This window comes from Sphaerodactylus townsendi, linkage group LG09, assembly GCF_021028975.2.
Source record: "Sphaerodactylus townsendi isolate TG3544 linkage group LG09, MPM_Stown_v2.3, whole genome shotgun sequence".
Taxonomy (NCBI): domain Eukaryota; kingdom Metazoa; phylum Chordata; class Lepidosauria; order Squamata; family Sphaerodactylidae; genus Sphaerodactylus; species Sphaerodactylus townsendi.
In genome coordinates, this window is record NC_059433.1 from 58,867,442 (window position 1) to 58,884,436 (window position 16,995).

The 16,995-nt window shown below is 50.7% G+C and overlaps 1 protein-coding gene and 1 pseudogene across 1 annotated transcript; both read left to right on the forward strand.

Annotated features, from left to right (window-relative positions):
* Nucleotides 1-3,141: 3,141 nt before the first annotated feature.
* Nucleotides 3,142-3,245, forward strand: LOC125439552 (annotated as a pseudogene).
* An 8,791-nt stretch (nucleotides 3,246-12,036) lies between these two features.
* Nucleotides 12,037-15,589, forward strand: BHLHE22 (basic helix-loop-helix family member e22). The gene has a single exon (XM_048508322.1). The coding sequence runs from the start codon at nucleotides 12,661-12,663 to the stop codon at nucleotides 13,543-13,545; it is 885 nt and encodes a 294-aa protein (XP_048364279.1). The 5' UTR covers nucleotides 12,037-12,660; the 3' UTR covers nucleotides 13,546-15,589.
* The last annotated feature ends 1,406 nt before the right edge of the window (nucleotides 15,590-16,995 follow it).

Sequence of the window (16,995 nt, forward strand, 5' to 3'; positions counted from 1 at the left end):
AATTGGAGCACGAAGCTCATGTAGGTTCAGTGTGTGGCCTAAAACAGTCAAGCAGATTAGACTCTTACATCTTTTGTACTTTGGGGATGCTGGGTTACCCACCCAGTCCATTGATTAATGCAGAATTGGCTTGTTACCTTTATTAAAACAGGCCTTTTTTGAATTTCAGCCAAATTGCCATAGAGATGGTTTTGTCTCACCTGTTCTAATGTATTCCCAGGGTTGGGATTAATGAGCTGGCAGTGCCATCTTAAGCTTCAGTGAACTTCAATGGACCTAGAAGGGTTTTAACAGGCACTTAACTGTAGGCCTTGTCTATGTAACTGGTTAGGATATAACTAGGGTGGCAGGAATAGTGTGGTATGCAAAAGCATAAGCAGGGCTATTGGGTGAGCACCTTGAAACACCTTGTTGTTGAAGGGTAGCTGCTGCCAATCCATCCTTTTTTGATTGGGTAGGTGAGATGGATTAGAGAAGGCACTCCATTTGTGCTAAGCAGCATTGACTTCAAGCTCTCAGTTGTTTGAGCAGCACTGACAATAAATGTAAATAGCTTTCAGCACAGTTTTCTACAGCAAAGGATACACAAAGTCAATGCTGGCCAAGTCTGGAGTCAAGATGGATTTTCCTTGACAACCGGAATAAAACAGCCTTCCTATTAGAAGCAATCACACTTAAAGGTAGTGAGGATGCTGATCTACTATAAATTATTCCTGTTTTAACCCACACCTTGTTGCCTCATGTGGTCATAGTTCCTAATTTGGGCCGCCTCGCGACGGCCAAAAGCAGCTGACGCTGATGATGCCGCAAATTGCGGCGCATCCCAAAAGCGTTCATTAACAGACAGAGGGCGGAGGCTGGCGTCCGGTGAGCCCTCAGCAGAAATGTGACGGTTCGCACGAAGCGCCGCGGAAGCTGCTCAAGCGACAGCTGGCGCCTGGCAAGACTTTAAGCGGCTGCAGGCCCGGACGCCTATTTTGGCGACAGCCCGGTGGCGGCTGTTCGCGACCGAAAGCGCGCTGGCCAAGCATGGGGAAAAGAGTGGTTTTGCCGCTTTTCTGAATACACCGCTCTTCAAGGCCGGTTTAAGCTGCTACGGACGGGCGCTGACCGCGACTGTTGCGCCGCGGGCGAACGCTCTCGCCTCTGACGCTTCTTTTCCGCTATGACGGCGTCATATTTTGCCCGCATGGAAACGGCCTCAGAGAAAGTAAGACAGTTCAATTCAAAGAATGTATACACAGAAGGAACTCCTACTGAATTCCATGGGATTTAGATCTTTGTAAGTGCATTTAAGATTGCAGCCTTAGTTTATGTCCCCTGATTTAAATTATGACTGATTTTTTTCCCACAGTTTTCACTAGATCTTTTGTTAAGGAAAAAAATACAGTTTGTTTAATGAAAAACTAAAAAAGAGAGAGACTGGGAACAACAGACCCCAAGAACAAAAGTGTTATGCATCAGACCAGCTGGCTCACGATCAGGCAGTTCCTGCAAGCACTCTACATCATAGCTAAGGCCTAGCCAGTGCTGAGCTGCCGCTGCAAGCGCTGCATCTTTCTGCACAGCTTTCTCTGGTGCTGCTCAGAGGGCTCAGGAGAAGTGGGGAGAGGGCATGACAGTCTGGGGACCCTGCATCTGGTCTGCATCTGGGAGGCTAAGGGACTTCTGTGCTTGAGCCTGGCCGAGGGTCTTTCTGGCGCTTTATGCTTGGCTGAGCTCTGAATTTGGTCCCGTCTTCCACTGGTGTTTCTGCAGGTGGCTGAGAAAAAAAGGGTGCTTCTCCAGCCTGCACTGTTTCAATAAGGTAAGTGGGGAGGTGCCGTGAGGGGGTTCCGTGGGCAATTTTCCACCCCCAGGTGTACGCCCGGGTGCAACGCTACACTTATACACCCCGGTGGAAGCTCCGGGCCCACTGATATACATACATACCCAACAAAACCTCCATTGGGTACCACTGGGCTTAGTTAGGAACAAATGAGTTTAAAGGGCAATCTTAATGGATAAAAACAATATTGCCTTTCCTAATGCTGCAGAACTTAAAGGAATATCTTTCTGAAATGCCAAGATATGTACATTGTGGGGCATCCCTATCCAATCTGCAGGCACATTCACAATTTTCTCCACTTATATTGCCATAATATTTTTCTTTCTAATAAATAGTCATATTTCACTTTCATAATATTACTGTAATGAAACATACAAGTTCTTAAACATGATGTTTCTTTGCATTGATTGAATATGTGGAGAGGGAGAAAGGACTTGAGCATATTGCCCCCACCCGACCTCCGAAGTCTGTCAGCTCATGAGCACAGTGCAGAAGCATTGCCTACATTTACACTTCTTTGGCATGATCAGCAGTGTTCGGAAAGCAACATTCATGATCACTGGAGGGAGCTAATCTTTGGTCATTTCCTGTGCATAAGAGGAACTGTGCTCTCACATGCTCATGGTGTATAGGAACATGGCATGCTCATGCCCACGCTTCCTCCACATGTTCAGTCAATGCACAGTGAGCTACCGTCACTCGACTATTACATACATGTCGCTATTATTTATTTTAGAATGGGATATATCATATTATCTACACCAAAAGTAATATATGGCACAGTAAAATAAATTACAAGAAAAACATTCTCCCCACACAAAAGAACTAACTCGGACCAGCATAAAACTAGCACAACCAACATGTTCATTTCAGTCCCAAGAGCACAATGCCTGTCCCAACCATTTATTAGCTAGCAAGAAACACTTCCTGAAAGAGTCCATCTTCCACGATGTACCCAAGCATGCCTTACTTTGGCAGAATATTCTACAATGTGGGCACCATAAAAAAGCGTCCTCCATGCCATTTGGCAGGCAAGCAGCTGCATAGGGAAGAGTACTGTCCTTGAGATATACAGTTTTCAGACCATGTAAAGTTTGAGGATTGTCACCAGTACTTTGGACTGGGCTCAGAAGCTACTGAGAGCCAGTGTGGTGTAGTGGTCAAGAGCAGGTGGATTCTGTTCTGGAGAACCAGATTTGATTACCCACTCCTCCATCTGAGTGGCAGAGACTTATCTAGTGAACCAGATGTGTTTCCGCGACTCCCTACACATTCCCGCTGGGTGACCTTGGGCTAGTCACAGTTCTCTCTGAACTCTCTCAGCCCCACCCGCCTCACAAGGTTTCTGTTGTGGGGGAGGAGAGGGAGGGAAAGGAACTTGTAAGCCTCCTCGAGTCTCCTTACGGGAGAGAAAAGTAGGGTATAAATCCAAACTCTTATCTTCTACTACTAGGGTCTTGCTGTAGCTGAGACAGACTAATACACTTACAAAATGTGTGTGTGCTGTTAAATCACAGCTGATCAGGTGGTTTTTCAAGGCAAGAGATGCTCAGAAGTGGTTTGCCATTGCCTTTCTCCACGTGGGTTGAAAGAGTTCTGAGAGAACTGTGACTGACCCAAGGTCATCCAGACGACTTCATATGGAGGAGTGGGGAATTGAATCCGATTCTTCAAATGCTCTTAACCACTACACCATGCTGATTCCTATACTACAAGATATAGACTGGAAATAGTAAGTCAGCAAGGAAAATTGAAATGGTAGGCTGATGTTCTACAGGAACCAAATAAAAACAATCAGTTTATCCTAGTCTGAGTGCATAGTTGTGTTGCTTTAAGCTAAATTCCCAAAGTTATGTGTAGATTCAAATTATGATCTTCAATTTATGATGCTTAGCCAGTCTAGAGCAAACCACCCCAGAAAGCACAGGTGGTGAATTGCTTGGACATAGGGCCAGCTGGTGAGGTGGGGTAGATGGGAACAGATCTTATGAGAATGGTAATGATGAGGGTACGGTTGTGAAGGGTGGAGGAGGGAATGATGAAGGGAGGATAGTGATGAGAATGCAGTAAGAAGAAGCTGGCTATCGTAGGACAAACCCGGTCAAACAAGGACATGAAACAATTACACTGGAGAATACAAAAGATACAGAGAAGACAAATCATACTCTGTCTAAAAGAGGAAGGATCTGATGCTGCAGAATTCACTGTGACTGAAGGGTAGTTTTAGATGGGAACAGAGGGTTTGGGAGGGCTCTCTTGTGCACCTTGAATTTACCTTGGTGTCAATTGTGAAGAACTGCTGTTGGTTTCAATACCTGGATCTCTTGGGATCCAATAATAATCTCAGGACTTTGGAGACTGACATTGGTGGGGTTTGGGATGAACGCTGTTTGAGGTAGCCCTGGGTATTGATGGTATCAGAGTAAAGACAAAATGGTCCTTCCTGGTTTGATTATCGTGTTCCAGGAACCACATTAGCAAAGGCCATTCCGATACCTTGGATTATTTCTCTTGCAAAATATTTGTCACGCTTTAGGGCCAAGAAAGTATGAGCTTCCAATGTGCTGCTGGTACCTGTTGAACTGGATCCCATGTAGAGAATGCCTTTGATCAATTGTTTGATTTGAACTTGAGTTCTCTTTTGATGGGAACAGAATAAATATGTTTTCCTCCAACATCCTGAGATCAAATGTTCTTGGAGCATTAGGCACCCTACTCTGGATATTTTAAAACCCATTTTAATCATTAGAATGCTTGTCCCATGCCTTTGACTTTTGTGTAAGCTGAATAATTATTTTTTGGGGTGCACCCATGAATAACACTAACTGGGGCTCTTTGGCTGGGCAACAGCCCCACATTGAGCCTCTTACAATAATCCAGTCATGCCTGCATGGTGCTGGCCAGGTCCTTGTCTGGAAGAAACCAATAATCGCTGTTCACTAGCAGAATTGGCTAGAAGTTCCCTTATGCTGCTCCTGCTGCTGCCAAACACTCTAGAGTCAAACAGAAGTTAGCTCAGGCTGCATACCTGGTTCCTTCGGAAACTAGTTGAGAGAATTGTGGGGATCCTAGGCAAAGGAGCAGCATGGTAGACCCTTGGTTGAATCAAAAGTTGGACTGATTGTCCCCTGTATAATGGTCTCCTTCAGGATATCTTGAACCATTAAGGCTGGAGCAGGTTAACACACCCTCTCCCCTTTAACTGTGACATTCAGCAGCCCAGGGCTATTGAATGACATGTCTTTTATGTACAAATAAATACATTTCTGCACACCTGTGTACTACTTTGTCATCTGGTTTCTATAGCATTTTTGCATATGGCAGTGTTGTATATTTTACTGTTTTATAAACTGTCATCCACTTTGGATTTCAGCAAGCAAAGTGAACTATAAATGAAGATCAATAAACAATACCATCTTCTTTGCAGTGGTTTCTTTTATCAGCCCTAGGATTTGGAGGTGGGATATCAGGTTCACTATTGGGATCAACAGTGTAATTCAGTCCCAGCAGGAGCTGAACCAAGACATCTAAGGCCTAATTGTAGAACATGCCACATCCTTGCCTTTGATATCAGGATGTTCTGTTTCAGAACGTGGGCTCACAGGGAGATTTGTACATGTAATACACACTTTGAATTTCAGTTTCAAAATATTGCTCCCTTAAATGAAACTATTCTACCATTTGGCCAGGAGATGGAGCTCTGGATTTTAAATCGCAGGCCGAAGTGGATGATCGAGGGACCAGTCATGTCTTATCCCGGGTTTCTTTCTTAATTGAGAGAGAAAGTAAAGAGACAACGGAGTTCATCTGTGTCACCGCAAACTACGGTCTGAGCAGACACGTTTCAGCCAAGTGGGTACAGGCTGTACCGTGGAAGTGTACCGTACAGCAGCGCAACTGAGTGAAAAAAGTCGTCTCTGCTCACAGGCATGGGAACTCCAGTCTCAACTTCACGAAAGTGGAGTGAAAGGCGACGTGCGGCCCCTGTTATATTTTGTACGCATCACCCCATTCTTTTATTTTACAGACAACGGAGTTAGTGCGGGTGATTTTGCAGTCAATCACACGCCGTCCTGTAAACGGTACACCTGTCATTGTGCAGTACTCTGCAAAGAACAAGAGGTGGAAAACAAGGCTTTGCCGTGCAGATCCGGTCTATTCATCGTTCAAAAGGACTCTAAAATATATTCGGACGGTCCTTCTATTCCTGTGCGAGGGCGCACGTGTGAAAATCTGCTCCATCAAGTCCCAGGTTGAGCGCCTTGAGGTTTTGTGCAAGACATTATTTCGTCCGTCGCCCCTTGGCAGGTCTTTGACCCCTTTGAGGCGGCATGTGCTTCTTCAGGCCAAGACTGCAGCCTGCAGCCTGCAGCAAAAGCTGGCTCCGTTTTAAGGCACCGCCCGTCCTCTGTCCCTTTGGCCTGGCCCTTTGGTCCGGCGGGAAGCAGGAAGACCTCGTCCACTCCCGAAACTGAATTTAACTGAATTCTAAGATGTCCATCAGATTTAGAGCGCCAAAATCAATCTACAGCCAGGCAATCGGGCTTTCCGTGCCTCGTCCTGGACTTGACTCGGTTTTTCGACCGGCTTCCTGGTTTTCCCTCCTTTCCCTGCACCGACTCCGACTTCCACCCAGGAGATCGCGCGGAGGGGACTGTTAAGTGAACAACTAATCGGATTGTTTTAATGATGGGATCAGCTCCTGGGCTGTGTTAGTTTCTTAACCCTGTTGGTTAGGCAGATTTTAAAAAGGGGGAAACTGTTTGAGAAGGGGAAGGGTCACCTTTCCGTCTGTTCTCGCCGCCGTCAGACACCCCGCCACCCCATCGCTGCTCTTGACACCTCGAGTGCCTCTCGAGTAAAAGGCCAGAGCCGCCTCTTCTGAAGCCCCATTTCCACTAAAACCTATTTTGGGAGTACAGAGCTGTGGAGACACAAGAAAAAAATTCACATGAAAGGAAATCATCTGGATGAAGCCAGAAGAACCACCCGGAGAAAACAAGGAGGGGAGGGGCGACACATGGGCGCTTTTTTCATGGGCGCTAGACAGACAGGTTAGGGCTGGGTGTCCAGCTCTGGCAGGGGCTGATGGGAATCCTAGTCCATGAACATCTGGAGCGCCAGAGTTGGACACCCCTGGTTTAGGGCCATTTTTCTGCAGGAGCAGGACGGTCTGCAAAGATTCCCAAACTCTCCCTTTGCCTGTGCGAGTGAGAAATGTCTCTTCTGTCCATTCTCTTCCACTGTCGTTCCCCGCCCTCCAGCTAGCCTTAACCCTGCGGAGGCATGCGAAGTAATCCATTGCCTACCAGAGGTGGTCTGGTTTAGACAAGAAAGATATCGACTGGCTGCGCACGATTCTACCTCCCTGCGAGCTCTAGCTCAACAGACACAGCCCGAAGCACCCGCCCGGCCAAACTGACAGCTTCTGTCCTGGGCATCTTCACTGGCCGAAGTCTCGGGACTCCGCATCCCCAGTCTCATTGCGACCCACTATTCGATCCTTTGAGCTCAACTGAGATTGCTGACAAACTTTTGTAGCATTTTGTCCTTCCGAACACGACTCTGACAGCACCTGATTAATTTAAAGGGGTGGGGGAGATATAAACCATTGGGGAGGGCCGTGCGTGTGAAAACACAAATTTCATCATGGCATTTCACTTACACCCCAATCCTCCAGTTATTGTGTGAAAGCTAGATCGAGTGAAAGAATAAGCGGGGCAAGTTCTAACGATGTTTAGGCCAGGGTACTCAAATACTGGCAGCCCAATCCGAAAATGGCTACTTGGAATTAAGACAGACTAACTTCTGCTCTTCAAAATGCCTAGAATCTTAAGGCAGCCTTGTTGATTCTGTTGAGAAATCAGAAGCAGATAACCAGGATTCAACCCTTTGCATAGCAAAAGGAACCCCAGCTGTGTGTTTTACCGAACAGGCATAGAGAAAACTAGAGACAGATGATAGAGCTACTCTTGAATAGTTGAAGTGTAAAACCACATACCAAAAAAATAATAACCCAACTAATCTCAAATAAATCTCACCGAATATCTGTTGTTACAAATTGAAAAGATGACTCCTCCTCCCCTCACAATAACACATTTTTCGCAATCCAAACCCTACTGCATTCTCTATTGGAAGTCCAGTCTGTTGATCGTATTGACTCTTGTGTAGCCTGGGCCTTAAGGTTCAGTGAGAAAAGGCGGACTGCAAAATTTTAAAGGTTGCTATTTTGACAGTAGATGCTGGAAAAATGTTCCATTGACATCAATCTGCGCGTCACATGTACTCTGAATACCACTTAAATCATTAGAATAGCAACTCAGCATTTCCTTTGGGATAAAACTGCTTTTAGGAGGATGGGAATGGCATTGACTGATCTGTGGGACACGGGGGGGGGGGAGTTTTAAGGAAGTTTCTCACAGAAGCATGTTCACACGTGCAAGCTCTGGTATCTCACCCCTTAGCTCGCAGCTGAACGTGTGAACTAAGAAAAAGTGTATCTCAGACGGTGCCTCATGTGTGACATGAGGCAAATGAAGAAACTGTGGCGCCTCTTTTCACAGGTTCAAATCATCATTACTTAACGTTATGGTCCGGCAACGGCTTAGACGGGGTTTCTATTATTCAGAATGTCGTTCCAGGCAGATGTGCTGAGAACCTGCGTGAAGAAGAGAAAGTGGTTTTTATATCTCGCTTTCCTCAGGAGTCTCAAAGGCTTACAAATTCATTTCCCTTTCTCCCCACAACAGATACTTTTAAGGTGGGTGGGGCTGAGCGAGCTCTCATAGAACTGTGACGTACTCCGGCAAGGTCACCCAGCAGACTTCATGTGTAGGAGAGGGAAACAAATCCAGTTCATCAGAAAAGAGTCGGCGTTCAGGTGGAGAATGAGAAATCCAACTGGGTTCTCAAGATTAGAGTCTACAGCTCTTAACTGTTACACCAAGCTGGCTCTTAAAACGCTGGAAGCCTTAGCTGTATCCTATAGGAAGTATTCACTTGTCACCTCTTCGACAGCAAGCTCAGTCCCCGGTTGGGAACAAACTCCGGACGGCTGTGTACTCACTGGAGTTTGTTCCCCAACCAGGGTCTGGGCTTGCAGTCGAAGAGGTGGCAAGTGAGCGCCCTCAGTACCGGCCAGGGGTGGGGTGGGGTTTGACGGTCCGGGCGACTCGCTGGCCTTCTCCGAACACAGCAGGGCAGCCTGGGCCAGTCTTAGCCACTTGGCACGTCCTGCTTTTGCGAAGGGCATCATGATTCTCGCGGTCCAGCCTCCTCCTGCCTGCTGGCCGCAGTTGCTAGTGGCTGCGCCCGGCAGTCCTAGGAAGTTTCGCCTTTACTGTTTGTGGGGCATGATGGCCCCGAGGCATGATTTGCGGGCTCCTCTCGTGCGGTCCCCTCCTTGGCCCCGCAGACCCGGGAGTGCTGGGTGGGGCATGTCGTGCCGCGGGAGGGAGCCCAGCCCGGTCGGCCAGTGAGGAGTCGCTGCGCCACAATTAAACCCGGTAACGAGACGCCGGGCAGATGTAAGTCATTGCGCGGTAAGATAAATGCCGTGTTAAATGCCTGACAACTTCCCAGAAGCAATCAGCAAAAGTTTACGAGTGCGTAAACCACAAAGACCATTCCTCCGGTGTTTTTTATAAGCCCCGCATTTAAAGCTTCTATAAATTTTGCTGCTTGCTTCCAAACTAAAGTTCGTGGAGACTATTAAACAGCTACCTTTTCTCTAGGGAATCCAAGAAGGGTTTGCTGCAGAGAAGGCGACAGATTGTTAGAGGCAAAAGGGATCAAGAACTAAAGATTTAGGCTGAATAGAGAGTTTGGACGTCTTTCTTTCTTTCTTTCTTTCTTTCTTTCTTTCTTTCTTTCTTTCTTTCTTTCTTTCTTTCTTTCTTTCTTTCTTTCAGCCAGCACAAGGAGGGAAGGTGCGTTTAATCTGGAAGCCACTTAACCCCTTCAGGAGGGGGCAAGAACAGACCCACTGGGAGGAATGGAAAGGTTCTCGGCACCTTAAGCCTCTTTGTTACAGAGATGACCTTACATTTCTTGCACCTGTTCATTGCAGAGTGGTCCACCTGTCCAGAAAATGACAGGGCATCAATCACTCCCTAACCGGTCCCTCCTCCTGCTTGCAGCTGGGCTCGGGTGGTGGCGAGAATGATGAGTTGCCTTCGACGCTAGATCAACAGCTGAGCTCTCCTGTCCTAAGCCGCTTACTGGACAAGGTGAGCCACCATCCGAAAAGTTTCCCAGTCCAAAAAAGAGGAGGAGGAGGAGGAGGAGGAGGAGGAGGAGGAGGAGGAGGGGAGAGCCGAAATTAATGAAGCGTTCCCGATCAATCCCTGGCAGCAAAATCGGTTTCCAAGAACCGACGCCCGGAGCAGGGAAAACGCGTCTTATGATAATGGTCCCCGTCATCCTTATGCGATCCGAGAAGTTTTACAAGTCGGTATTAAACAGGAAAAAAGCTTCTACTGCTTTTTAAAAATGCTGTCTGCTTATGGTCCCAGAGAAAATGAAGAGGCTAATTGGAAAAACAGGAAGCAACGAGAGGCATAAGCAGAGCCGCCTGTAAGAAAGAAGGGGTGTGCCATGGACTTGTGGGGAGTTGAGGCTGATCCAGGGACTGAGACCCAATAGTAGTAACGGGGTGGGGGGCAGAGGCGCTTTCTTTTACGACGCAGAAGCAAGAGGTGTGGTATCGGACTCGGTGCTGGCCAGCTGGAAATCTCCAGGCAATTGCTGGGGGCGGGGGGGGGGGCGCAGATCTGTCGCTTGGCTTCTTTTCATTCTTTCCCCAGGTGAAAGATTCAAACGGGGGTTCTGTTGTCGCCTGCTCCTTTTCTTTGCAGGAACAAGACACCCAACTGTTCCGATATTACCATTCAAAAACAAGGTTCTGTGGCAAGCCTCATTTGTGAATCTATTACAGAGATTAATAGATTATTTCTTCTTTTTCAACTAATTCTCAATGGGGAAATTTAACCATATGGTAAGGAGAGAATTAGAATTTCATCACATTAGAGCAAAATGTAATGAAAAGAGTCCAGCACCTGGGGCCAACTGCGAAAGACACAATTAAAAGGTTTTTAATGAAAGGAGAGAAACCCAAAATTTCATAGCCTTCAGTGACTCTGTCACATAAGCGTGATTTAATGGAAGGGTTGGGAAATATTATTTAGTGATGTCATCAGAATGAGAGGGGGAAAAAATTAAACCGTGTCATTATACGCCCAGGGCTTTGTGAGCTTGCAGGAAAGGCTGCTTGTTTCTCCTAGAGGATCAGCTGGGCAGAGGCGGGGAAAATAAAATGTTCGCGTGCAACAGACTGGGCTTTCAGTCGCACCAGCAGCAGAGAAGCCGGAAGTCCCCTGGAGAGCATCTTTCTGGACATGAAGGAAGTCATCACACCATCCGTGCACCATAAATCCACGCTGGCGAGGAATCGCAAAAGCAATCTTCGGGGGGGGGGGTAACCCGCCTTTTTTGCGGGGGGAGACATCACGTGAGCTCTGTCCAGCCAGCCACGTCCAAGTTCAGCTCAAGTGGCACTCAAGAAGCCCCGGGGGTTGTTCAGAGTCTCCGCGATGTCGCAGACTCCCAGCTGTTGAGTTCTTGGTCGTTCACTATGTGAGGGTCAATGCGATTGTCACGGGCGGGGCTGCAGCATAAGTTGAAGAAAGCCCACTTTGCCTCAGACTGAAGTGCAAACGAGACCACTGCAGCGCCCGGCTTGCCTATCCCGGGAGTCAAATCCGGTGGCCAAAGAAGCACCCGCAGAGTTGGCGGGCTGGCGTGGAGGGGCGGCATTCTGGCGCGCCATGGGCCCAACCAGCCCGCACGCACGGGCCCACTGGCGCCCCTCCACGCCAGCCCACCCACTCTGCAGCCGCTGGCTGGAGGAGGCCACGAGCGCGCCGCTCCCGGAGGAGTGCCAGGCGCCGCACCTGGCCCGCTCTGTCTGCCGGCGGTTGTGGGGGGCCGCTGAGAGGACGCCGCGCCCCGCCACCATCTGCGTGAAGCGGTGCCCACAGATGGCCGCCAGAAGAATGGCGCGGGCGCCTTTTATGAAGCGCGCGCTGCCGCCTGCCTCCTCCTCCCTCGGCAGCCCGGCGTGACAGGCGGCACTGACTGGGGCGACCACCGAGGAGGGCCGTGGCGCGCGCCGGAGCTGGGGTGGGGGGTGAGCAGCGCAGTAATCCTATTAATTAAGGCGTCCACCTGATTGGGCGGCCAGCGCCGTCCCAACAGGCGAGGCTTCGCCATAAGAAGCTCCGCGGCGAGATAATGAGGTAAAAAGGCTCCCCCCGTCTGTGGCGGCGGCGGCGGCGGCAGGCGAAGGCGAGCAGCGAGCGCGGCGGTGGCTGCTGCTGCTGCTGCTGCTGCTGCCGCCTCTGAGCCGGCCTCCCTGCCTCTGGCTCCGGCTCCGGCGCGCTCTCTGGCCGCCTCGCTCGCCCCTTCTGGATGGAGCCTCGTCGCCGGTACCTCTGGCAGGCGAAGCGCAGCCAGGCCGGCCACAGCCACGGCTCCAGAGGCTCGCTTGGCGCGCCCGATGCCTGCTGAGCCCTTCGCAGGCTGAGAGCGCAGGCGGGCACGGCGCGGGAGAGAGGCTGGCTTGAGCGGCCAGCAGAAGGAGGGCGGCCGGCCAGTTGGCCGGCCAGGAGCCTCTCTCGGAGCGGGGAGCCCCTCGGCTTGGCCCCAGGCGAGCCCCGGCCCGGCGGAGAGGAGGGAGGAGGAGGAAGAGGAGGCGGCGGAGGAGGAGGAGGAGGGGCGAAGAGGAGGAGGAGGAGGAGGCGGGGAGCCCGGCGGCGGCGGCGGCGGCGGGGAGCATGGAGAGGGCGCTGAGCCTGGCTGCCGAGGAGGACCTCTTCCACAAGCGCCTGGGCGCCGCGGCCAAGAGGATGGAGTCCGCCTTTCGCTCGCCCCCGGGCCTGGAGCTGGCCGCCCACCCGCCGCCGCCTGCCCGCCAGGCGCCCTCGCCCCTCGGCTGCTACGAGGCGGCCGAGTCGGAGGCGCTGCTGCGGGAAGGCGCGGCAGGGGCGCTGGGAGGCGGCGACCCGCTGGGCATCAAGTTCGGGGCGGGCGGGACCGGTCGTGGCTCGGTGGCCGAGAGCAGCGGCGGCGAGCAGAGCCCCGACGACGACAGCGACGAACGCTGCGAGCTGCTGCTGCGGGGCGCGACGGGCGCCCTGCTGAAGGGTCCCGAGGGCGGCGGCGGCGGCGGCTCCAACAGCCAGCACGGCGGCGTGGTGGTCGTCGGAGGCAAGAAGTCCAAGGAGCAGAAGGCGCTGCGCCTGAACATCAACGCCCGCGAGCGGCGGCGCATGCACGACCTGAACGACGCGCTGGACGAGCTGCGGGCCGTCATCCCCTACGCGCACAGCCCCTCGGTGCGCAAGCTCTCCAAGATCGCCACGCTGCTGCTGGCCAAGAACTATATCCTCATGCAGGCGCAGGCCCTCGACGAGATGCGCCGCCTCGTCGCCTATCTCAACCAGGGCCAGGCCGTCTCGGCCACCTCGCTGCCTGGCTCGGCGGCCGCCGCGGCCGCAGCCGCAGCCTTGCACCCAGCGGCGCTCGGGGCCTACGAGCAGGCGGCCGCCGGCTACCCCTTCAGCGCAGGCCTGCCGCCCGCCACGTCGTGCCCGGATAAATGTGCCCTTTTCAACAGCGTCTCGTCCAGCCTCTGCAAACAGTGCACCGAGAAGCCTTAGAGAGGCGTCGAGCGACACTCGCGGCCGCCCGCCCGCTTGCCTTCTCGGAGACGCGAACTCCAGCCCGAGCCTGCCTGCCCCCTTTTCCCTGGCAGGACTTCTGCTGCAGCCGCCCTGAGGAGGGGGGTGGGGGTGGGGGTGCTACTGGGGCAAAGGGGGGGGATTTGCGCGCAACTGAAACCTCAGCGAAGAGTAATACATACGCAGAACGAGACTCGCATTTGGGGGGTATGTTCTTTGGTAAGTGTGAACAAAACGAGAGAGGGAGGGAAATCCCCTGCGCCCCACCGGCTTTCTTGACACCTCCAAGTATTGGGAACTTTTCTCGAAGTCCAAGAAAAGAGGGGGGGGGGCTGTGACTGGCCTCGCAGGAGGAAGCGATGAAAAGGAAGCCATGGGGGTGGTCAACTCAGACGAATCAAGAAGGGCACTTAAAAAGTTTTTGTTTAATGTTTTACTTTTTGTTGTTGTTCAGTTTGGGTTTTTGCTTCTGAGCCAAGAAACAAGCAGACTTGAAATGTAGACTTTGTGAGTTTAGACACGCGGAAAAAGAAATGTTCTGAAAATACTTGCATTTTAAAACGTCCTCTGAACTTTTGAGCCTGTGAAAATGCGCAAAAGTTTTGGTGGAGAGTGAGCTTACAAAGAGGAGGCATTCTCCTTATGAGTGTGGATGAAGTCAGGCAGGTTTATTATTATTATTATTATTACTTTTTAAAGATGTGCACCTTGTTTCTTTTTTCTCTTTACAAACCTGTGTGCAAGAAGACATGCTATTTATTTCAATGACCCTTCCACGCCAAGAATAGTCATCCTGTGTTAAGGTCATGGGATCTTAGGTGTTTCTTTTCCTCCTCCTTTTTTCAATGCTTCTGAACATTCCCAATAACTTGTGCCAAGTGTTTAAAGCGTTGATTTGCCAAGGACATTATGAACCAGAAATCTTGATGTATCCGAGCTGTTGAGGCTTATGAAGGTCATCTGGATTTTTGCATCATCCTGTATTTATAAATTGAGCTTTAATAAATCGCTTCAGTCCAAAAATGACAGGAGAGGTGTATTCTTAATTGCTTAATAAGCTGGGCTTCTGGGGCCTAGAAACTCTGCGCAGCGCGAAGGGGTCCATCCATGTATGGAGCTGTGAGATGTGATGGAGAAAACCAAGATGCTTCCCCCCAGCCCCGCGTGAACTTGGGGAGTTTTCAACTATACAGAACGGAACCTCTTCTGTCCCGAGGTGTCAGCTGTTGTTTCACACATTTCCCGCCCAATTAGTGATACGAGGCTGAGAAGTCAAGGAAGAGTCGTTCCCCCCCAGCCCCCCAGGAAGATTTCAGATGGAGTTTGTGTGAGGACCTCTTTGCCTTCCTTAAGCAGTCCGCAACCCATTTAAGTTTGGGGTTAGGCGGAGTACTTGCTGACCCCCAACCTGGTTAAATCGAAATTGGTTAGGTTACTTCACATCCTCATTGCGTCAACTTGGGAGTAAGTCTGGCTTTCAGTTTCGATGTTCATCCGAGTAAGAGTGCTTTGAAATCTATTTCAGACCAACAGGATTGTGGACCAGGCAGCTGGTCCCTGCTGGAAATCCTATTTAATTTCATGCAAGTTCTGTCCAAGGAGAAAGTGTGTCTGTTTCAGGGTCTCAGCTTTAAATATCTGCCTTTAAACTTAATTGGGCTGTGGCTGGGATTGTCTGTCCTGGACGGATTAGTGGGCCTGGAGTCCCGGCACTTGGGCAGAACTGGACTGTGGCTCAGGCTGTCAGTGAAGTGTAAATCTGAACATCTATCCATCCCCCCCCCCCCCCGCGCCCACCTTCGACCAAGGAAGCCTGCTATTTCCTACTACTTGCTGATCATCCAAATTCAGCCTGTCATCTCTGGATGGCGAAATGAGAACCGTGATGGATCTGTGGCCAGGTCATGGGTGTGCAAAGAGTGATATATATTAAATAGGTCAATCAGATGATGACAGCGATGTATGGTGGTTTGTACGTGTATCTATGTCGGAAAGTATCTTTATTAAAAATATTTTGAACAAATCTTTATCATGATGTGCTCTGTAAAGAGGCAAGAGCCGAACCCCCACGCCCCGCTAAGTTGCTTCGTGTAGACGCAGTTTTAAGAAGGGGGGGGGGGGATGAAGGAAGCTGTTTGATCGCCTTTGTTCAGTTATTTTTTATTTTATTTTTGCCAGTGTGTAGAAAAGCGGGACTGCTGGAAAGGACCTATCCAGGAGGGGGAAAGAAGCCGCCAGATTTTTTGCTTCTAACGGAAGAAAATAACATTTGGGATGGGAGGGGAAAATCCCCGCCGATTTGAGGGATTACATGGTGCCAAAGCTGCCAGGGTTAATTCGGACTAGCTCTAGGATTTCTGCCAGGGCGTGTGTGGAAGGACTCCAAACAAACTCAGAACTTCTCCCCCAGTCGGCGTCGTGACTCTACCTGTCCAAGTCCAGGCAGGTGTGCGAAGTCCCTTCCCACAGAGCTGCCGCCGTCTCACTCGGCCGGGCAGGTGCTGCTCTGCGGCACTGGCGAGGATCGGGGCGGGTTCGCTCCCCTCCGGGTCGGGTGGCACGTCGGTGCGCCTCTGGCTTGTAACTGCGGGACAGGGCCGAGCTCCAGGCAAGCTGTCCGCGCGGTGTTTGTGGCTGCGGAAGGGCTCTTTCTCCCCGCTAAATGGCCCGAAATGCTGGGGGTGGGGGGTGGAGGCAGGGAAGAGAGCGAGCCAGCGAGCGGATAAATACTTTCTGCTCCACTTCGCATCAAGAAAGATTAATCAGAACCTGTAACTTTTCAAGAGGCATAAGTGTAAAGCGCGGCGAAAGCAGCCCAGACGGGGTGGGCAGCAGAGCCCCAGGCGCGAGGAGGAACCGTCTCTCAGTATTTACCAGACAAAGCCTGGGTGCGTCTAATTATGATTATTAAAACAATTTCCATGACGATGTCTAATATTATGTTAATTTGAAAACAACTGTGTATGAAAACTGTCGACTATAATACCTAAATTCATTTAATGAAACACATCGTTAAGGCAATTAGACCTCCTGGATGTGATTAAGGAACATAATTACGACACTGTTCTGCGCCATAATTGGGTGTCTTTAATCAAGGGGTAAAGTGATCAGCAACACAGCCATTAGTTTGTATTGTTCTATCTCTGCTGTCCATCATCCTGATTAGGAATTAAGCACAGCCAGAGCCAGGCTAGCCCCCACCCCCCACCCCCTTTCGGATGCGTGCATATTAATGGCGTACGGGACGCCATGGCGACGAGGTTTGTCACCGCTTCATCGGTGTTCCGGCAGAAACGCAGCCCGGCCGCTCCTAGGTGAGGACGCTGTTCAGTTCTTGCTAGGGAAGCCAAGGCCAGGGAGGGCGCTCTGCTTGGGACCTGGGATCAGGCTTGTCCGGGGAAAGACTCCGGGCCCCTGCGTTCAAGGGCG

Coding starts and splice junctions, on each gene's coding strand:
- BHLHE22 (XM_048508322.1), top strand. CDS start 12,661: ATGGAGAGGGCGCTGAGCCTGGCTGCCGAGGAGGACCTCTTCCACAAG.